The sequence below is a fragment of the Molothrus aeneus genome, chromosome 14, assembly GCF_037042795.1.
Source record: "Molothrus aeneus isolate 106 chromosome 14, BPBGC_Maene_1.0, whole genome shotgun sequence".
Lineage (NCBI taxonomy): Eukaryota > Metazoa > Chordata > Aves > Passeriformes > Icteridae > Molothrus > Molothrus aeneus.
In genome coordinates this window covers 2,678,954-2,702,038 of record NC_089659.1, presented here as the reverse complement: position 1 = coordinate 2,702,038, position 23,085 = coordinate 2,678,954, and the positions used below count along the sequence as shown (strand labels likewise).

Below are 23,085 nucleotides of genomic sequence, written 5' to 3'. Positions count from 1 at the left end.
ACTCACTGGGGCTGCCAGAGCAGGGAAAGCTCTGCCAAGCTCTCCAAGCTGGTATTTTCCATGGGTTTATCACTTGGGCAAAGTTGGTCAGGAGCAGAAATGTCACCCTCCTTGCACATCTCAGGTTCCTCCTTCACAATAGGGAATGCCTGTAATATTCCAGAGAAGTTTCAGGCCAAAAACATTGTCTGCTTCCATTTTGTATTTCCTCCTTCACATGTGGAAATGGTTGGATGATTTTCCCTGCAATTCACTCAGTTCTGCAGAGGTCAAATATCCAGCATTGAATTCTCCAAGTGATTCAGTTTTTTCAAAGTATAGAAATAAATTGGTGTTCCCAAAACTGAAGTTTAAGGATAGAGAAGTTGCAGTACTTGTAGTCTTCTGTTAAAAATCACAAATAATCCTGATAAGTATCCTGTAATTATACTTCCTGCTCAGTAGCATCTGTTAAAATCCTGCTGTTCCTAAACTTTTGGAGCAATTTCATACAAGAATCATTCACTCACTGAACTCCAAACTTTCCCTTCCATTTCCAAGACTGGTGGATTGGAGTAGGTGCCAATAGGTTGCAAATCTTTAGGCTTTATATTCCACAGTTCCCAAGCTTAAGAAATAGGAATTCTCACCAGAACTTGGTTCAAACAGGATTTTTGTCTGTGGTTCTATGATTCCAGATTTAATACTTTGTTTCTTATGTCAAGATGTGTGAGAGAAAATACCTGTAGGTAAATTCTTAGAGATCAGCAGAAATGCTCCAATGATATTATTTCTGCATGCAGTTGCACTTGCAGTGCTTCAGTATTTCTTCACCAGCAGCAAGGCTCCAGGGACTGAACTGAAAGGGATTTCTGAATTACTTCTGTAAAATGTATGCCACACCATGGAATGTCTTTTCTGTTGTGCACCAGTCACATTTAACTCTGTCCAGGTGAAACATAAACGATGCTGTGATGTGCAGTGTGAAGAACTTGTGATGTTCCTTGCATTTCAATGGACTCCTTGAATTTCTGTCCACAGGTAAAAGTAGAGAACCTAAAGGAAGTCCAGCTTCAATGGAGAACAACAGGGACGAGGTAGGAATAAAAATGCTTTTGAATTCTAGTTGCATGTCTAGTGCCCAGTGGCTGAGTTCACTCTGTTGCTTTTGCAATAAATACTTCAACAATACTGTCAGAAGCACCAGTAATATCATCCCCCTTCACCCTGTTACTCAGATCACAGTTGTTCTTTAGGCAAAGATGTTTCCTTTTGAAAAAAATTAAAATGGGCACACTGGATCTGTGCTAAACTGAGCAGGAATTTTTCATGTGTTTCTTACTTCTGTCTGTTCTCCTGTTGGAGACATTCTGGTGGACAAGATCTTAACATTTTAGAGAAAACACAAGTGCCAGTGTCAGGCCTTAGTTTGCCTTTACTGCTGAAAATTCAGGTATTTTCAACTGCCCAGCCCTAGTTGTGATCTGAGAGCAAAAACAATGAAAGGATCAGTTTTGCTCTGAAGGCAGCCAGTGCTTTCTGGCACAACAGGCACACACCAAGAGTCTGTTCTGCTGGCAGTCTGTGGCTGCAGGCTGCTGCCACTGCTGAGTGCCAGAGCCCTCTGCAAGGATGTGTTGGACAGGGGATGGTTTCTTCACCCACCAAGAGGAGCATTCCCAAACCTGTGTGAGCTGCTGACTTCTGACCTGAAACTCCAGAGATTCAGTTGAACTGAACTGGCATGACTGTTGAAATTGTCACTTGTACTTACTGCTTCTCCTTATTTTAAAATTATTTAAAAATAAAAATTATTTTTAAATTCTTTAAAATAATTTTTAAATTTTTAAGGGCACTGGTGATTTCTGAGTTGTTTCTAGTTAATGCAAGAAATTGCTTTTTGACAGTTCCCTTGGATATAAATGTACTGACTTTTACCTTTTTTTCTTGTTTCTAGGGAAGTAGTTCTTCAGAAAGAACCAAATCCTTAGGATCATCCCGTTCCAAAAGGTTGGTTTGGAAAATAAAAACAAATAAATTAGTTTTTGGGTGTGGGAAGCTATAGAAAAGTGGCTGCAGTGTCAAATATTTTTGGTAAAAATCCATGAAGTTATGGAGTGCTGGTAAAACAAATGCCTCACAGTGCACTTAAAATTCAAACCATTTCTCAGGATGAAAGGTTAAGATGCTAAAGCTTGATTATTATTTACAAAGACAAGATTATTATCTTCAGGACAAAGGAGTTTATACAAGAATTCCTTCAGTCTTGCTATTTGTACATGTAGGATTTTTCCCAAAATGTAATTTGGGTCATACAGAAAAAAATATTTTATGTGCTTCACTATTGGGAGAGTGCAGCATCAGACTGTGCTGTTGAGTTGTCCTGTGCAGAAACTGCCATTTGCTGTGCCCCTGCTTTTTCTTTTTCCTTCTTTGATCTAAAAAGTATGGAGTGAATTGTTTACCAACTGCTTGAACCTACAGGAAACAAATTATTTGTGTCCCAAGTAAGAGCAGACTTAGTCCAGTCCAATTCCTCCTCACCTGCTCTCAGCTGGTGCTCACTCAAACCCTGTCCTCTGTGATTTTTATTAAATCCAGTGAACAGTGCAGGGAGTTGAGCTTTCAACAGCTGCCTTAGTGCTGCTCTTTAGAAGCCTGTATCTCTTTTCTCTCTCCTTTTAATCAAAGTTGCTTTATTTTACCATGTCTGCTGGAATGGATACTCTTCAGTCTCCTTTTTATGTTTGTCTTGATGCCATATTTGCAAGTGTGATTTTATATTTGGCTTTAGTTTCTCCCTCATGAGTGTCCTGCTGAACTCTTTTAATGTTTATACTTCCTTAGTCCTGTGTTTTGCTTCCTCTCTTATCACTAAAGGAATTTTCACTCATCCATTTACCATATTCTACCTTATATTGACAAAACCAGTATCCTGCAGTAGTTCATGCATTGCCTTCAGACTATTGAAAAATTTGCTCCATATTTTGTATTATTTTCTCCCCATCCTGACGTAGGAAATTCACCAGTTTGAATTGTTTGTGTGGAATTCTGTCAGCTGATCCTTTTGTTCAGTAGTCAGCTTTTTCATTTCTTTCTGCATTTCCTTCATTATCTTGCAAGCATCTCTTCTGCCAAGGTGCTTTTTGTAATGTGCTAATATCTGTGTGTTCTCTTTGTGCTGCCTGTTAAACCTGGAATGATGGATAAAATTCATGAGCAGACATTCACCTCTGTTTCATTTAGACTTCTTTCCTGGAATTGTGACTTTCATAAAAATACATCACACCTTGATTTTACAACAAAAAGATTTTATTAGTATATACTTCTATTTCACATGAGAGGGGAGAAATCCTATTCCAAACCAGAAAATTATCCTTCAGTTGTATAGTAATAATTTGGAGCATCCCAGCTCATAATGGCTTTAATTAATTTTAAAATAACTAGTTTTTCACAGTTCCTATGGTGTTTTGCCTGCCAAGTTTACCTGAATTGCAGTTTGTACTGTTTGTCAGAGCATGGGGTTTTTTTCTGTCTATGCAGGAAACCTACAGTTGTAACAAAATATGTTGGGTCAGATGATGAACAAATTGCAGATGAAACTGTAAATGAAGATATTTCAAATGAGAACTCAGAGAATGATGTAGATATGCAAAGCTTGCCTAAAGGTAGGTCATGTCTTTTATTTATTTTTTTTTTTTTGCTTCTGAATTCAGCAAATTAGCCAAGATTATGATGCAGCATAAATAATTGACTAGAATGCACATGATTCAGTAAAATGCCTCTTGAAGGTCCTGTTGGTTTTCTGCCCACAAAATGAGGAACCTGAGCACTTTCAGTTTGGGACCCAGCAGATTTTAATCTGGGGGTGCACAAGGATGTGTGCTGGTGGCTTAATTTCAAGTGCCTGCTGACATCTGTATAAAACCATCACAAAACAGGGGAAATGATTGATTCTGTTGTTTTGCAAGAGTCTCAAGCTCTGGCACTTGGAGGTCTTCTTTTACTGTTCTGTCTTTGGGGTTATTAGTAATTAGATCAACAAAAGCAAAACTAACTCTGGGGGAAAAATGCCATTATTGGATCTATTTTTAAGCACATTTTTTAGAAGCAGTTAATACTGTAGGCCTGCATCCCTCTTAGCTGCAGTGTCAGTTGGATTATTCTCCTCCATTTCTTACCTGTGGAAGTTGCAGGAAAAATTGCTGCTCTTCACTGTGTGAGGAGCAGTATTGAGAGCAGTCCCTCTAAAGTGATTTTTTCAGAATATTAGATTATTTTCAGTGTCCTCACCACAAAATTGGGCTCTTAATAGGAAAGGTTTTTTTTTTCCTTCACATAATTTTGATTAGTACTTTCTTTAAATGAAAATGTCAGATTTTGAATATTGTTAAAGACAAAGCAGGTTTTATTCTATTGCTTTTTTGTGTATTTCATACTGAAATCAATGGAGATGAGGGAAACTGAATACAAGGGGCAAAGAGAGAAGAACATAGGGTGTTGAGGGGTTTCAATGATGTCCTTTATTGGGAGCAAGTTCCTGTCCTGCACCCCCAGCAGTGTGACAGTCCTGTCATGCATGTGCCACAGCAGAGCACAAAGAGCAGAATTTGCTCCTCAGCCCATTCAGTCCTTGGCTTCTGTCCTACAGCTACAACACAGATGTAGTTTGAAATGTGTGGTGTTGGTTTTGGGGTTTTGTTTTTGGTTGTTTTTTTCTTTCTGTGAACATCTGTGCATTCGAAACTATGTTGAGTTTTAGTCAACAGATTGCACTTTTTTTTTTTGTTGGCTTTATTAATCAGAACTTTTGCACTTCACTTGGATGTGTAATGGTTTCCAATTTCTAAATAAAATTATTCTAGGTACAGTGGTTGTACAGCCTGAGCCAGTGCTGAATGAAGACAAAGATGATTTTAAAGGGCCTGAATTTAGAAGCAGAAATACCGTTAAAATGAAACCTGAAGCTCCCAAAAAGCGTGGAGGTAAATACAATTTAAAACATCTGTTGAAACGGGTTTAAATTGTTGCTTATGACCACATTTGGTACATCTAAAAATTGTCCATATTTCTGATAAATGATCCTAAAAATACCTCCACTCTTCTGGCTTTTTGTTCATTAAGGATTTTAGCTGGTAGAAATTAGCCTCCATTGCTGCCCCTGCAATGCAGCAGTGAAAGCTAAGATTAGTTCCCATTAAACTCCTTATTTTCAATAGGTATAGGATGCTTCATTAGGTGCAGTTGCTTGGTTGCAATCAGGTGTTCCAGGTATTCCTTTTTTAAAGGAATTGGAGCACCATTGATACAGGAATGTTCACTGACTGACCAGGAAAGCAAGCATGTTTGAGCAGGGACATGTATGAGCAGATTATCCATCAGTGAGCTTAGAAAAATCCTAAAGCCTCAAACAATACAAAGACTTCTTTCTTTTGCTTTGAAATTGTGGGAAATTCCCTACCAGTGGGCCCTTCTGAGGATTACCTTTGAAAAGCTACTGTGTCAGCTGGTTTTCCATAGCTGCTGCTAAAAGTGAGAAGTAAGGTAGATTACAATACTAAAAGAAATTAATTTCTCTTTTTTTTTCCCCAAAAGCAAAGAGGAGGAGGGAGGATTATGTATAACATAGCCAATAAGAAAGTGGATATTTTTGTTAACCCTGCTGCAATATCTTAGCTCACACACCTCCAGCAGCACCTCACACACACAAACAGCTCTTGCACACACTCTTCATCCTTCCCATTTTATCATTTGAGATCCTTGCTCTCCTTTAAAATAATTCATGGAGTGCTGTTTCTGTGGGTGAAGGGGAGGGAAGTGTGACTGTGGAAATGTGCTTGTGCTTACACCTGGCCTTGTGTGGTGTCAGTGACATTTGGAGCATTGATGTTTTCTCTAAATTACAACTTCAAAAGTTGGTTCTGTTTTATTCATGCAAGATGTCCTGTTCATATAAGAATGCTTTTTCCATTTGTGCTTCAAACAATTCTGCATATGGTCCAGCAGAACTCTTCAGGGGTACAGTGTTAAAAAGATGAGACACTTGTCCTTGAGCTTTGTGGCCTGTGTCTGACAGTTTGGATCACCTGCCCTTCCAGCTGTTTTAATCTCCATCCCTAGGGAATTTGCAGGCCTTCCTTTGTGTATCTGGACTGGTTACTCATGTACTATGCCTGACACATATATTTTATAAATATTTGCATTCCTAGTAGGAATTATATATACTGTGTGTATTAGAAATAGAGGTAGAAGCAGAAATCTGGCCTTTCTAGCATGCAAATGCTCTTACCTAAGACTGTAAGAGGCATTGTGTTATTATTTTCAAGTTTTGTGTCTGCAGTGTGGTTGTGGTTGTATTTTTGCTAATAAATTTTGTTAGGAATATTCTTAACCAAGTAGTTTATCAGTATTAATGAATTAGTGGTAGTTTAATTTCTTTGGATCATCATCATTTGTAGTAGTAACATGGTTTACAAGGGTTTGCCTCATAAATTCTCTCTTTTCCTGGTGCCAGTTTGCAGGTTTGAGGAAGGAGGCTGCAGTGCATCCCTTTGGTTGTGGAAAAGAGGGAAGAGGTTCAGGGCTTGGCAGGGAATATCATGTTCTCCCTGGGCTGGCTGGGCCCCTCAGTGATTCCTGCTGCAGTTTAAGGACTCTGCTGTGTGTCAGCCTTGGTTCTGTGCTGCAGAATGGGGGATTCTTTCCTGAGGAGAGTGATGGGATGGATGGGTTCATCCATGGTCACAGCAGTGTTTAAAAGTGGGGTTTGAGCTGGTTTGGAGCTCCTGAGAGGGCTTTGCAGGTGCCCAGGCTCTGCAGGGTGTGCAGTCAGGAATGGCTGGAGGGTGCAAGCACATCCTGTATCCAGAATTTCACTGAGTTAGGATCAGCTGTTTCACTGCCCCCTGAGCCATCTGAGGCTGTGCTTCAGCAGCAGATTGCTGGGAGCTTGGACTGTGTCTTGAGAATATTTTTCAGTTCCTTAACACGCTGGTGTGTTGGAGCTTGGTTCTGATTCTGGGGTAGTGATTATTTAATTAAAAAAAGAAAAAAATCAGAGTCTGTACTCAGATTGCATTCATTAAATTCAACTGTTTGAGTTAATTTCCTTATTAATTTAATCACTGAGCATGACAGCAAAGGACAAGTCACAGTTCAGTGACCTCTTATCAAACCTGTATCTGCTTGATCCAAATTGGCCTTCTGGAAGTGCAGAACTTTCACCAATGATTTTCTTCCTTTTTCTGCTGTTGAAAACAAAACAAAACAAAAAAATCTTTGAGTATTAATTAAGAGTCTGACATGGAGTGACCTGCCAGGCCCAAGTTCACCCCTTCTGAAGTGAAATTGGGGGTTGGCATTTAAAAATAAAAGAAAGCTTTTTTGAGTTGTGCACACACCATGGGAGCAATCAGCAACATGGGGAGAACATGTGGATTATGGCAAAAGTGTAGTTTCAGAAAAACCCAAAAACCACTGTCAGGAAGGGAACAAAATGTGAGAAAAGGTTTTTCAGTCACTATTACAGGGATTACTTGCATTTTCTATGAGTTTTCTGTGTTTTTCTTTGAGAAGCTAAAACTGTTTGTGAAAGAAATGTCATAATGTGAACATGAATTGCAGTGGTGTTTGTTGAACTAAGATGAAATGGGGAAGGTTATCCAGAATATCAGAGCTGCTATGAAAGAATTCTAGTGATTACTCTAATTTAGGTGTGTTTTCATGAGGTGACCAGTTAACCCAACTTAAACCTCTCAAAGGGAAAGAATTGCACCTTGACCCCAAGTGCAGCACAGAAATCAGGGGAAAATTCAGTCTTAAAGTGGCAAATGGTTACAGAAAGATTTCTCTGGTGCTGGGTGGTGCAGAAACAAAGGCCTATGAAAAACCTTACAGGCCAGAATATTGCAAGAAAATGCAATAGATATCTACAGATTTCTTAAATGAGAATGGAAACAATTGATGTGTTGTTTGTAATCCTCTCCATAGAGGAAGGACTCCATGGAATTGTGAGCTGTACAGCTTGTGGGCAGCAGGTGAACCATTTTCAAAAGGATTCAATCTATAGACACCCTACACTCAAAGTGCTTATTTGTAAGGTATGTGGTAAACAATTCTGTTTATTTTTGTTTCATAATGTCATATTAGTTGGTTTGGGTGGGATTTTTGTGGGAGCAATTCCTGTTCATTAGTTGACAACGTTTTCAGTCATTAGCTGTTACAATTAAGGAAACTAAAAGGAGGGAAAAAAAGCAAATATACTTATGAGTTCATTTTCCTTTTTTCTTACATCCCAATTAAACTGGTGGTGGTTTCTTTGTTATTTACTTTATAGCTTTAAGGGTATAATCTTAGTGAATTTTTAATGTAAAACGATCTGTCTGAAATTTCTGCCTACTCATAATGTATTTTAAGAACAGATCCAAGTCTGCATCTCCTGCTAAAGCATTCCATGTAAAACAGAACTGAAATAAGGAGCAGAAAAGCAGCTTCAAAGCCATCTCTATTTCTGCCAGCTTCTGGACTGGTTTAAGTTCTGGCAGCTTTGCAGTGATGGTTTAGTCCATAATCTGAGTCTTCAGCTCCGTGGCTTCCTGGTGGCTCCACACAGGCCCTGAATTGGCAGCAGAGGGAAGAGGTGGGACAGGGCAGGAAGGAAATGTCCCTGCCTCCTGCTGGGGAGACCTCTGCTGACTTCCAGAGAGCTCCAGAGATCTCTCTTGGCATATTTCTCTAGTGATGGAGATTTTGTATTTATAAGATATTGCTAAAGAGAAACAGTTCTGTGTTACAATGTACAGGGAGCATTTCCCTGATCTTCCTCCTCCTCTTCCTCCCCAGTTCCTCATTAGTGTTACAGACTCAGCCATGCCCATCTAGGCTGGTTCTTCTCTGCATTCTGGCTTGTTTCTTTTACAGAATGTGTTTTACAAAAATCAGCTCACAAGGTGACCTTTTCCACCTCCATTGGGGTGTTCCTGCCCTCCTGCAGTGTGACCAGTGACCTGGGTCATTTTTGTAACCTGGTCAGGCTCTTGGGCTCAACAGGAGCTCTTGATTGGGAGCTCTGCTCACTGAATTACATCAGGGCTTGTTCCCCTTGATTTTCTCTGGTTTCCCTGAATTGAGCATGGCCTTTTGTGAATGTGAGAGGGAGGAGTGGAAGCCCCTCATCTCCAGCTTTTCCATTATTTCTGTGCCTAGTTCTGCCCTTATTTTTCTCCCACTTAGGTTAAAGTCTCAGACCTGAGAAACTGTTTTCCTTTGACTGTGAATGTTCCATCAAGTGTCTAAACATCAGATTTTACTGGGGTTTTATTTTGATTTTTGGTTGTTTGATGTGCAAGTCTGTGCCAGATAATGGGGCATCATCATTGTCAGTTCAGGGATGAAGCCTCTTCTGCATTCTGAATTGTATTAATGCCTGTTTAAAGTAGAGCTACAGGTCTGGAGAGCATTTTTCAGTAACAGCTGGGAAAAAAATAACACCAAACCCTCAAAATTCAGTGTCAGCAATTCAGCAGCTCCTAGTTGAGTACTCCTAGCTAGTACTCCTAGCTGAGTCATTTGTATTTTTTTATTACCATTACCAAATTTGCAAATGAAGATGCTTTGTTTGCACCTGGAAATTGAACTATTGGATGTTAACATCATGATAAATGCTGAAGACTTTTTAATCTAAAGCTTTATGGCATCACATGGTAACATAAGGAGCATCCAGCTGAAAAATGTAATTGATGTGGGATTAATTGTGTCAGGGAGGATGTGGTGCTGATTTACCTAGGAAATAGATGGAAGAAACATTCAGACTGGAGAGAAGTATTCAACTGATGCTCTAAAATACACAAATATGCATCCATTAACAAAAGCCTGTTAAATTTTCAAACAAACCTTGAGCCATCTAAATAAGTCATGATTTGGGACCACGGAAGATGTTTTTTAGATTAAAACAAATGTAAAAGACTTAGAATACTGAGGACCTTGCAGCTGCTGCTTTTGCTGGCTTGCTTCTAATGCATGCTGAAATCTAATGAACTGCTGAAGCCCAGTTGAGATTTAATAAAGAATTCCTTGTCCTCTCTCTTTCTTTACAGACTTGCTACAAATATTACATGAGTGATGACATCAGTCGTGATTCAGATGGGATGGATGAACAGTGTAGGTAAGTGTGCAAAAACTGCAGTGTGTGCAAAAACTGCACTGTATACAAAAACTGCAGTGTGTGCAAAAGCTGCAGTGTGTGCAAAATGGGAGAGTGTACAAAAGCTGCAGTGTGTGCAAAATGGGAAAGTGTACAAAAGCTGCAGTGTGTGCAAAATGGGAAAGTGTACAAAAACTGAAGTAACATCCACAGCTCTACTGATTTGGGGCTCTTTTTTCTTGCTCTTGTGACATTATTGACAAGTAAAGACAAGTACATAAGAGCTGAATCAACAATTACTTGGCAACAAGAAATACTGAACCTTAGGATTTTTTAACTGCTTGTTTTAGTAATGAAGAGGAAAACATTTTTAAAGAAATCTAACAACAAACTCTTGTGGGACATCACATTTCTAGTTAAATAACATGCCAGCTTCCTAGCACCTTAAAGATGGGGCTAGAATCTGACATTCTAAACTTCATGAGCCAAAGAAATTCAGTTCTCCAGATGCATCTCCTGTTTTTGAAATATCAAAGAACTTCTCTGTCCTTATGTGAAATATCTAAATGGGTAATTCAGTAAAACTTATGCAGTCTGTGGTTTCTATGAGCTTATTGTCCACCACTTTTCAGTCTTTGTGTACTGCAGTAGTAATATATGAGTTAAGGCTACAAAGTCTGAAGCTTATTAATTTTGCTGTAAAATAAATCACAGATTTTCAGAAGAAACAGGGAAAAGAAGTTTTAAATAATTTTTTCTCTTTTTTAAAGAAATCAGTGCTAAAATTCTGTTTAAAAATTACTGACCATATCAGCTTTATGAGCTGTTAATCTAAAACACGAATTTTCTGACTTTGCAATTCTCCAGTGAGCTTTTCAGTAACAGTTTCGAGTAATGGATATCTGTTCATCACCTGAATTTTTAAATATGTGAACTTAATAATGTATCACCTTGTTGGTGTGGAGACAAAACTCTTGACTTTCTCAATCTCATTGCAGGTGGTGTGCTGAAGGTGGAAATTTGATTTGCTGTGACTTTTGCCATAACGCCTTCTGTAAAAAGTGCATTTTGCGCAACCTGGGCCGAAAGGAGCTCTCGACTATCCTGGATGAAAACAACCAGTGGCACTGCTATATTTGCCATCCAGAGCCTTTGTTGGACTTGGTCACTGCATGTGACAGTGTCTTTGAAAATTTAGAACAGTTACTTCAACAAAACAAAAAAAAGATGAAAGTTGAAAATGAAAAAAGTAAAATATATGACCACACAGTCAAGTTTTCTCCAAAGAAAAATAATGCAAATTGTAATGGGGAAGAAAAAAAATTAGATAATTCATATTCAGGTTCACTAACATATTCTTATAAAGCACTAATGGTGCCAAAAGACTTGCTTAAGAAAACAAAAAAACTGATTGAAACTACAACAAATCTGAATTCTAGCTTTGTAAGCTTTTTGAAAAATGCTGCAGAAAATGTAGAAATAAGCCCAACTGTGCAACTGTGCCAGCTGAAAGCTTTTAAATCTGTGCTGAGTGACATGAAAAAAGCTCATCTGTCACTAGAAGAAGGCCTGAACTTGGAGATTCAAGCATTGAATGTTAAAATCAAAGATAAAAATACCAAAGAGAAAAAAACCGAGGTTAGATCAGAAAAAAATGAGGTGAAAAAAGATGAAGGAAAGGAACATGTGGCATTAAAAGATGATGACGCCGCACAGACACAGAAAAAAGTCGTGTCAGAGCGGCCTGACAATGAGCCCATGGATCAAAGTGGTCCCTCAGTGGAGCAGACAGATAACAAGGCAGCTCCTGGGGAAGAGAAAAAGTCTGGCAGAAATGAAGAACCGCAGTATGAGCCCAACAGTACAGAGGCTTTAGACATGGATATCGTGTCCATCCCCTCATCCGTTCCTGAAGATATTTTTGAGACTCTGGAATCTGCTATGGAGATTCAGATGCCATCAGATGAGCAGGACAGTGGAAACACAGCAGCAGATCATGAGGCTCCAAATTCAAATACAAAAGCGAACGCTCCTGTGAAAGATACCAAAGGTGGTACCAAGCTAAAATCCTCGGCTAAAGGAACAAAAGAACTGATTGTAAAATTGACTCCTGTTTCCCTTTCAGAGTCCACAGCTAAAGCTGAAGATCAAGACAACAGCCTAGAAAAGGACAGTAAAGATGCTGATGCATCTAAAGATGCTGATGCATCTATAGACATTGATGAATCTAAAGAGGTTGATGAATCTCAACCTGGGGCAGCAAACTCTGATTCTGGCAAACAAAACCACAGTGGTGGCAGCGAGCCCTCCACAGAGAACGACACCGTGCCCGCGGAGGACTCGGATCTTCGGAGGTCACCACGCGTCAAAACCACCCCCCTGAGGCGCCCCACGGACATCAGCCCCCTGACATCCAACTCAGAAGAGGACAGCAACGACACGAGCAATGAAAAACAGAAGAGGAAAGCGTCCAAGCAACCCAGGAGGAAAAGCGATAAAAGAAATACTTCTGACAGCGCTGCTGATGGTCCCAGTCCTAACAAAGTTTCCAAATCCAAAAAGCCATATGACTTAGATCACAGCTCAGACTCTGATGAGGTGCCAGCTGTCCTTAAAGAAGCGGGCATGATGAGTCGCAGCTCCTCAGACAGTGAGAGCAACAATGAAGCACCAGCAAAGAATCAAAAGACTTCAGATTTACAGAAGAGTCCACCAGTAAAGGATGAAAATGGGAAACGAAAAAGGAAGAGTTCCAGTTCCGGTTCAGATTTAGATGCTAAAAGAGGCAAATCGGCTAAAAATGCTGCTGCCGCTAAAAAGAAACGACAAAACTACTCTGATTCTTCAAACTATGATTCTGAGTTGGAAAAAGAGATACAAATGTTGAGTAAAATTGAGGCTGCAAAGAAATCAAAAAAATTCTCAAGAAAAGATGATAGTTATGATTCCTCTGAAGAAGAGCAGAGGAAAAAAGTAAGCAGTAAGAGGAAGGTAAATCTGAAGAAGAAGAGAGGTAAATCTGAAGAAGAAGATGATGATGGTGAGAAGTCTTCTCCAGAGAAGGAAATGAATCACTCTCCTAAAGATAAAAAAACGGGTAAGAGGTCAGCTGCTAAGGACAAGCTAAGCAGAGACTCAAAAGAAAAATCTTCAAAGGGAAAACGTGATGAGTCATCTGATGCTGAGAAGTCTTCACTGGAAAAAGAGGAGAGTCCTGAAGTTAAGAAGAAGAAGGATTTGAAAAAGAAAAAGGCACAGGATGATTCTTCTTCTGAGAGTACTGAGAAATCAGCAAAGAAAGAGCACAAGTTGGAGTCTTCAAAAGACAGACTGAAGAACAAAAAAGGATCAGAAAGCAAAGCAAAGAAATCTGAAAAATTAAAAAAGAAAGGTTTCAAGAAAGAACAAGACGATTCTTCTTCTGATCTTGATAAGTCATCTCCGGAGAAAGGAAGTAGCAATTCTTCTGAAAATGACAAAATGAAAAAGGAACCCGTGTTTACAGAAAAGAGAAAATTGAGAGAGAGAGTAGCTAAAAGAGTACACATTGATTTATCCTCTGATACTGAGAAATCTCCCCAAAAAGAGGAGAGTTCTGATGATGATGCCATGCGGCGTAAAAAACGAACTGAAACGAAAGAAAAGAGGAAAATAAGCCACAAAAAGAAGATTTCCAAGAAAGAACAGAATGACTCATCCTCTTCTGATGAGGAGTCTTATGAAGACACTAAGAAAAAGGTTAAAAGAGGATCAGTAAAAGAAAGTAAAAAGAGCAACTTAAAAAAGAAAGTGGCAAAAAAGAAGGTGGTTGTCACTTCCTCTTCCCCGTCTGATAAGGAGGAAAACGATGATCAGAATTCCACAGGCGACGGAAGCAGCGACGAGCAGAAGATCAGGCCTGTGACTGAAAGCTTGATGCTGTCTGCTGATGCAGGATTTTGTCAGTCATCAGGTGTGCCAAAGTTGTTCATTTGGGTGACATTTAATAATCTAGAAGCAAAAAACCCTCATCAGTTGGTAATTATGCATTTAAGTGTTTGCAGCCTGGTGGGTTTTCTGATACGGATTTAGGAGCACCTGTAAAGTTCCCTTCCAGCCAAACTATCCTGTGGCTGTGAGAGTCCACATTTCAGTTTGTGCAGCTTGTACCTTGAGGAAAAAAATGATGTCACTGTAAATGGAGGTGCTTTGGAAGCTCCAGGCAGTATTTACAGCAGGTACTGCCTTGCACTCCAGCTTTCCAAAGACTGGCCCTTGCCTCACCTGCCACGTAGCAGAAGCTGGTTGGAAGGAGTAGATAGTGTGAACTCACATTTATCACCTCCTGTCTGTGCACTGGAGGTGATGCTGGAGACCTGTGGAGTTGTAATATACATTTAAAAATCAAGTATATTATTTTTATGCCTCACAAGAGCCATGTAGGCTTAGAACTTAGAGATCTGCCATTGTTTTCATATGTTGTGTCTCTGTGCAGATAATACTGGGACTTGTAAGGCTTTTCTGTGAGTGCTGCCTTATCAGTGTTTTCCCCAGTGATGTCACAGCTGGGGGAGATTGCAGATAATTCATGGTTTGCATATGGTCACTGCCACAGCCATTAAAACTCTCCTACAGACAGATAATCGATGGCACTCAGTGACAGTTTTCAGCACCACTGGACCATCAGTGAAAAATGCCTTAAAAATTGAGTTGTTCATGTACAGTTCATGGGCTTGGCATTGAAATGGCCCAAGAAGAGAAAGGTGGTTTTAATTTATCAGCAGGTGTCTGAGGCATTGGGAGCTGTTTCATTTGCAGATCACAGGGGGAAGATTGGGTCATTATTGGAGAGATGGATAGCAGGGTACAAACTGAGCAACTCTCTCATTATTGGAGAGATGGATAGCAGGGTACAAACTGAGCAACTCTCTCATTATTGGAGAGATGGATAGCAGGGTACAAACTGAGCAACTCTCTCATTATTGGAGAGATGGATAGCAGGGTACAAACTGAGCAACTCTCTCATTATTGGAGAGATGGATAGCAGGGTACAAACTGAGAAACTTTCTCTTTATTGGAGAGATGGATAGCAGGGTACAAACTGAGAAACTTTCTCTTTATTGGAGAGATGGATAGCAGGGTACAAACTGAGCAAGGTTGTGGTGTGGCATGATTGACAGGAGAGTTAGACTGGAGAGAGAACTGGCTTGGTTTAGACTGCAGACAGAGTGCTAAAAATGGGGTATCTGAATTCCTGTCTGCAAATCACCTCATGGGCAGTTTTAGGGGGGGCTGAGCTGGATGTGTGCCCAAAGGATGAGAGGCAGTGGACACAGCATTTATCAAGGAAAACTGATAGAGATACTGGAGTATTCTCACACTGAGCAGGGTCAAAGCTTGGAACTGGTTGCCCTCTTGAACTTCAGAATCTTTGTCCTTGGAAATGCTCAAAACTTGACTGGCCAAGATCCTGAAGTAACTGACCTGACTTTGGAGTTAGCTTTGCTTTGAGGATGGAGTTGGAGTAGAGCATGTCCAGATGTCTCTTTCAGCTTCAGTTGTCATTTGATTTTGTGAAATTCTGCCTATGTTAGTGTATTTTCAGAGAAGAATGGGGCTTTTGTCTGCAGTTTGCTTTTGGTTTAATAGCTGGATTAATAAAATAGTCTGTTCTGTGTGTGAATAAGCTGTAGATTGTAGATCTGTGTGTTGTAGATTGATCATTGAATGAGACTTAGGATCTGGTTTAACCAACAGGATACTTTTAATTATCTCCATGAGGCACTTTCTGAGATCACCTTGGAGTGTGCCCCAAACTAGCTGCAAGCCTAGTTTTAGTCCAGTCCTCCAGTCCCCACAGGTAGAAAATAAACAGAAATTGTGAATGAGGGGATCTCAGCTCATTGGGATTGTGAGGTTTCTTTCCCTTAATTTCACTACCTAGCAGATTTGTCTGACTTGCCTGCAAGATGAAAAAGAGAGAAAGCAAAGGGAGAGGCCTGGGAATGTGCTAGAAACAATGCAGATTTCTCAGTCCAGCCAGGAGAGTGCAGAGGATCTCCAGGGCAGGATTCCCACTGTGCTGTTCCTTCTCTGTCACGTGTCCCCCACTGTTGGTCTTGATGTCCTTTGTACATGAGACAGTGCCATGTAGTGCAGCTGAGTTTGGATGTGTGCAGTAAGAACAGCATGTGGAATTCTCCAAATACAACTTTCCACACACTCAGATAGTGTGAAAGCAGAAATAGGAAGGGTTGGTGTTCTCCAGTACTTCCCTCCTGGCAGCAGGGCAACCCACGGGCTTGGGATGCAGTTTTGTCCCGTGTTTGTTTGTGCCTTCTTTTCACTTTGCACAAACTCACTCATGGAGCCTCTGACAGAGCAAATAACTTCTAAGGGAACTAATTTCTGATTCCTGAGTAGAGTATTTAGTCTCTTATGTTTTGGTGTAAAATCTCAAATTTGCAGTATGTAATTAGGAACAAGTTGCAGGTAGTAGTGAGCAAAACTGAAAAAACAAGATTTGTTGCCATGATACTTTCTGAAAAATCCCTTTGCCAGGATTTTTCTCCTGAGAAGCTGAGAAGCCTCAGAGGAAAAGAAAAACAATAATGATCTGCTGCTGTGGAATGCAACAGGTGCATCTGGGATTGTTTCTAATTAATGGCCAATCACAGTCAGCTGGCTCAGACTCTCTGAGAGTCACGAGCTTTTGTTATCATTCCTTTTCTATTCTTAGCCAGCCTTCTGATGAAATCCTTTCTTCTATTCTTTTAGTATAGTTTTAGTATATAATTTTCTTTTAATATAATATATATCATATATTATATATAATATATATTATATATAATATTTATATTTGATATAATATATATCATAAAATAATAAATCAGCCTTCTGAAACACAGAGTCAAGATTCTTGTCTCTTCCCTCATCCTGAGACCCCTGTAAAACCACCACAAAGATTTATTTTTATTTGTAAGACAGGTAAATGGTAGAAAAGTGGTATCACCAAGCTGTTTTCAAATGGGGATTGTTGATAGAAATGCAGTTCATATATTGTATTGTTTATTGTGCTGTCATATCTTGTTTATTGTTGTATTTACACTTATTAAATGTTTTTTGTTGGGCTTCTCTTTCAGGAGATGAGGGAGATGCTCTATCAAGGACTATCCCAATGGAGGAGGAGGAAGATGATGATGATGACGACCCTGAGAATAGGTATGATACCCTCCATAAGGACATAAAAACGATTAGAGCACAGCCTAGGCGTGGGCGCGAGCCGGCGCAACGGAGGAGCAAGCAGGTGGTAAAAAGCACGGCTGCCTGCCCGGTAAAGACTCGCTCACAGGCCTCCTGCAAGTGTGAACACGGGGCCAGAAAACAGAGGCCCAGAGCCAGGAATGCAAAGCAAACGTTTAGAAGTGGTAGAGCCAGGTATGCAAAGCCAATGTCTAGAGGTGGTAGCTGACACGCCTGGCTGGGGGCGTTCCCAAAGCGCTGCAGCGCGGTCCCGCTGGGGATGGGGATCTTGCAGGCAGGGCAGAAGCTGCTGCTGCTGCTGCTGCTAAATGTGAATTTCAGCTAGTTGTGGGGCGTAGAAGGGGACAGTTTGCATCTGTGCAGTATGCAGTTCTGCAATATTTTCAGAATGAATTTGGTTATTACCGTTGCTTAATATGCTTTTCTAATTGAAACGCCTTTTCTCAATAAAGAGACAGCACAAATGTTGGGAAAACCATATTAGATATTTTCAGCTGTTAATTTAACTGACTTTTAATCCACTAAAAAGTACCTGAAGTGACTAATGTGAGTTAAGGCCATGATTCTACAAGCACTGTGCATAGGCTCAATTGGTATCAAAGAGACTAATTATATATTTTAAGTCTTTGCATAGATATTTTCAGAATTGTGGCTTATATGTATTGCTTCAGTTTGGAATTTAATAAAAAAGAATCACTGTAAGATACAGTTAGCTGAGACATGTCATATTTTACCAGTACCATTGTAGCTATCAAAATCAGCCTGGCTAGAAATGTAAAAGCTTCATTTCCTAAATGCACAACATGAAGTGTCACTCAACTCGAGCCACAGGTTCTTTTTGGAAGTTACTGTAGTTAGACTGAAGAGCTGCTCAACGAATTTTTATACAGTGTTTCAGAAACTGATTTTTTTTTGTTGTTTTGGCCATGTAGCATGTGTGGGACCAGTTGCTGGTGGAGTCTTTTTCTGCTTCTGAGCCTTACTAGTTTAGAATATGGAATCCTTGTTTCATAGAGTTGTATGTTTTGACATGTGGCTGAAGTAAATTTTACAAACACTGTTTTCTATCCTTTACGGACCTCAGTTTGGCATCACAATGCTGCTGCTGAATTAGTTCTTGTGTGTTTTCAGTCCTCAAATTTAACCCAGTAATTCAGCTCTTTAAAGAAAGATGCTTTGTAGGGACTTGACAGCACAGGGTCATAAGCAGAACATGTAAACTTTGGTATTACAAGATTTTTTTAAAATCATGCTTTAATTTCAGTCCTGGTTTAATTCATTTTTTTCTTTTTCTTTTTTCTTTTTTTCTGTTGTTGTGAGTTTCTGGTTGATAACTAAACCAATACACTTTTGTCAGAAGTACACTATTTACTGCTCAAACGTTTCTGACAGAACTCAATCATGATTTAGTTTAAGAGCTATATTGGGAAATAAATGAACCTAATGGATAACAAACAGTAATATAAATTCGGGCTTTAAAAATCAGTTTCTGTACTTTATTTTAAAGCTGCCTCTTTGTTAAGTTTTTATTTAGGGGACCTTTTGAACATCTATATATGAGATGGGGAGGTATTTTGTCAATAAACAATGTTGTCAACCTTCAGACATGTTAACTGGTAATGCAGTCTGACTTTACCTTCATCATGTGTTGTACTTGGCACCACAATCAGAGCTATAAACTGTAAAAAGATGGAACAAATCTCGAGAAGTTCAAAACTTCTTCTTCTGTTTACTCAACACAAAGTGTTTAAATAGTTTACCTACTGATTCAGAAAAGTTGCCTATTTTCTTCCAGGCCAAAGAGGGTACCTAGTACCTGCTGGGTGTTTGTAGTGTGGGAACTCTCCTGTTTGCAAGTCTTTAGTTTAGATGTTCTGTTATTTGCATACCTGAGGATGTGCATGACATGAATATTAATAGCCTTGAAATCATCTTTTTGCCAAAATGCAATATCCAAGTGGGTCATACTATGCTATACAGTGCTGTATGCTTTCATCTTCTGTTGTGTAACTATTATTGGTCCTTCTGATCTTTTAAATGGTACTGTTTGATATGTTTGCAGTAGTTCTGTTTATTAAGAAGTTAATAGTGTATTAAATGCAGAATGCCTTTAAGTATTTGATGGTTACAATAAATTTTTGTAAAACGTTTTTCTTGTCCAAGCATTTAATTTAATCCAACTCTGACAGCTTGAAAATCAGCCTCTCCCAACAAAGACAGCACAGTATTTAGAAAAAGGTGTTTGGCAGTTTTCACTCATTTTTTTTTAGACATGTATGACATTTCATCCAAATATTAATATCTTAAAATATATTTTAAAGGGTTTTGAGTTTTCTAGTAGTATCCTGAAGGCCCATTTAAGCCAGTAGTGCTCTAGCTGGAATTCTGGTGGCTTTTATTAGCCACATCCCACCATGCTCCCCCACCCAAGGGCTTCTTTCAGGCAACCTTATTTCTACATATAATTGGTAGGTATTTATGAACACTCAGTGTGAGTTGATGTGATCTAATTGATAATCAAACATCACAATCGTGAACTAAAATTTAAAATCAAGACTTTAAAATCGAAATCTCACCAAGATTTTGAACAATCCCATTGTATTGGCACTGTACAATTCTTGAACAAGAATGGTGCAAATTACCATGGGGGCTTAACTCCACACTATGAGAGGCTGCACCTCCTGTTCCAGTTCTGCTGCAAGGTCTGAAGGAGCTTTTAAAGCAGTCCTGCAGTGTAACCAAGCAACCCCTGGGTAATTTCCAGTCTGTCTCTTGTGAAAACTCTTTTAGCACGACTTAAAAAAATCCATAGTAATCAATTCATTGTTTAGAAATGTGTTCTGCTGGGGCTGTTCTTACAAATGGGAAGTATCTTTAAATCCCAGTTGATACAAAACTGTGCATATGTGCTGTTATTTTATTCTAGAGTTGGTTTTGTGTGTCCTGGTTGAGGCTGCAGCTCCAGTCTGTGAGGCACTGGATAAATGTGTGCTGGGAGAGTCCCTTCATACAAATGTCACCATAAGTTTAGAGAAGATGGAGTGGGGCAACACGACATGCTCAAGGTCTCAGTAGATCAGTGCAGGAAAGAGTAAAATGCAGGGATTTTTAAATATTATTTTATTTTTTGCTTTCTTTTTTACTGCCTGAAACCCTGTGCTGGAGGTCATAGAGCTCTCTGTGCCTCTTAATTGAATCCATTGCTGGTGCTCAACTGTTACATCTGAATGGCCAAGAATCTTTTATGTCCTTGACCTGAGGAAATGATACAGTCCCTTTTGATTTCCATGGTTTTCTCTGGAAGAATATAAGTGAGGGAATTTTCACACTATCATAGCTTGTTTTTCTTGCTGCTATTCATGCAAATACTAAAATGTTAAAGCTACCATGTGAAGTTTCTTAGCTGAGAAACCTGGTGACTTTAAATGGGTTTTATCATAAAATAGAAATGTGATGTGTTATCCTGGTCAACATCTGTTGTGGTTTAATTTAAACCCAGCTTCAGGAGTCCTGTACTCAGTTTATAATAATTCATGTAAACCATTTGTTACATCAGTCATTTGTCAAAATGCATTTTCAAGGCCTAATCTCTTTGGGTCCCATGTTGCTTACACTTATCATTCCTATCCACTGTGTAGTTAATTAAAAATGGGCTTCTTTTAAATCCTGAACATCTTAATAATGTCTCACTTTTTTGGCCTAAATACATACCAGTAAATGCATTGAAGAAAATGCAGCTTTTCTCACCAACAAACAGTCCCATCTCAATTTGGTTACAAGTGGTTAAGTCTTTATCCTAGATAAAAAACAGAACTTATTTTCTATCATAGCAATAACTTCTTAATCAGTATTATAAATAATTAGAAACTAATCAGTTTACCCAATCTGGTTGTTGGTTATGCTGGTGATTAATAGGAAAATGAGAACATTGTCTCTTTAGGGATGGTGGATTTTGTGCATGGTCTTTTTAGCTGTTAGATACATTTGCTGTTTCTTATAGCTCTTAAAAAATTAGATACTTCATTAAAGAACAAATTAAAATGAAGGTTTTGTTTTGCTAAGAACCAAAGTCAGCCTTTTAAAGGTGACTTGTGTAGAGGTAAGTATTGCCATCCACAAGCTGTGTTCACTTTGCTAATGCACTTGCCAAAATAAGTCAAAGGCAGGACTTTCAGGATTCAATTTCAATGTTTTTATCAGATCTTTTCGTTTTTCCTCTTCCAAAACTCTGGGTTTTTATTAAACAAGAAGAGTAGCCAGACCACTGCTCTCTGCATTTTCTGGAGTAGGAATCCAGGTTAATAATTTAGGTTAAAAGCTGTTAAAGGGAAACCAGCCATTCCAAGCAGTTTCATTTTGAAGCAAAAATTCTGACCATTGAGAGATGGAAGAAATATAATCTGAGTTTCTTCTATGAGGAGCTGTTTATTTCTGCTGCTGTTACGCATGGTCTGCGGGGTTTTTAAAAAATCAACAATCACCCAAACCCTCAATCCCTTTTCCAAATATCCTCTGGGAGGACCTAATGCAAAAAGCATTTGGAAGAGGATGTTACTTATCTGTGGACTTTAGTAATTTCTTTGGGCTCATGCTGTGATTTCTTGATAGATGTGGAATTAAAGTTCTCCAAGGGTACTGCTTGGTAAAGTTTTAATCAGCTTTTTCTTCTCAAGAGAGAAGGGGAGGGAGTGTTTTGGCTGCTGATGGATGGTCTGACGCACTGAACAACCTGCAATGTTTATTCAACTATTTTGCTTCCATCTTTTAATAATAACTGAATATAAATTAGTGCGAGAGTGCTTTTAAAAACTGCACTGTTGCTCAAAAATTAGGAAATACTGTGTGGAGTGTCAGGAAAGATAGTTTGGGAAGAGTCCCTTTGAAAAATGATTGTGTTTTAGGGACACATTGCAGGCTGGAAAATGAAATCCTGATTGTTAAAAGCCCATTTTCTAGTGCTCCATAGAAGCAACAGCTCAGTTTTCTGTTGTATAGGAAGTTTTGTGTGAGAGATCCCTGTTCCTTTGCCATTCCCAGGTGAAGGCTGGATTGTGGTTCAGTTCCATGGCTTTGAGCTGTTGTTGTGACTGGTGTGAGAGCTTTCCCATCCTGAGCTATGTACACACAGCATGCATTAATTCTCCCAAAAGGAGAGAACAGAAAGCACACATTTCATTGAAAATGGATGAATTAAAACTGTAGTATTCCTGATATTTATATGAGGAAGACCTGGTTTATTTTTTTTCCCCTGGAAGTACAAGTACTGTAAGTCCACTGTTCTCCTGTGCTTTTTACATACCTGCCTTGGATAGACTCAGAAGATTTTTATGTTGCAAGTGCTTGTAAAGAAATAATTTTTCCATAGTCACTTGTGTGTTAGCTGGAAACTTGTTCTGCAGTGAAACCATGGGAAGCTGAGTGGACAGTTTATGGAGCAGGAAATCAGATGATGATTTTTATCTGAAATTCAGGTCCTGTAGTGTTGGTCAGACTTTTTTGGTATAAACACAGAAGGGTTTTTGCAAGAGCTGCTGTAAGGCAAGTGCTTGTGGTTAGTTATCCAGATAGACCATGAATAAAATGAAATCTCGAAGTCTGTGCATTTTGTAACCATTTCAAGTCTGCTGTAAAGCAGGAAATTTCTCTTTTTAAGAAGGTTTATTACAAACCTGCTTTCTAAAAGCAAGTCAACACATTACATGAATGTGAGATTTTTGCTGATA

At 39.2% G+C, this 23,085-nt stretch overlaps 1 protein-coding gene across 2 annotated transcripts in view; it reads left to right on the top strand.

Moving 5' to 3' along the window:
* The window catches only part of ATRX (ATRX chromatin remodeler), a 70,399-nt gene that overhangs the window by 13,488 nt on the left and 33,826 nt on the right, over positions 1-23,085 (top strand). For both annotated transcript variants that reach the window (XM_066559688.1, XM_066559687.1), the window contains exons 3-10: positions 1,021-1,076; positions 1,937-1,989; positions 3,523-3,647; positions 4,845-4,964; positions 7,969-8,078; positions 10,074-10,141; positions 11,119-14,072; positions 17,242-17,320. In XM_066559688.1, coding sequence (XP_066415785.1) covers positions 1,021-1,076; positions 1,937-1,989; positions 3,523-3,647; positions 4,845-4,964; positions 7,969-8,078; positions 10,074-10,141; positions 11,119-14,072; positions 17,242-17,320 — 3,565 coding nt within the window. The remainder of the gene's footprint in view (positions 1-1,020; positions 1,077-1,936; positions 1,990-3,522; positions 3,648-4,844; positions 4,965-7,968; positions 8,079-10,073; positions 10,142-11,118; positions 14,073-17,241; positions 17,321-23,085) is intronic.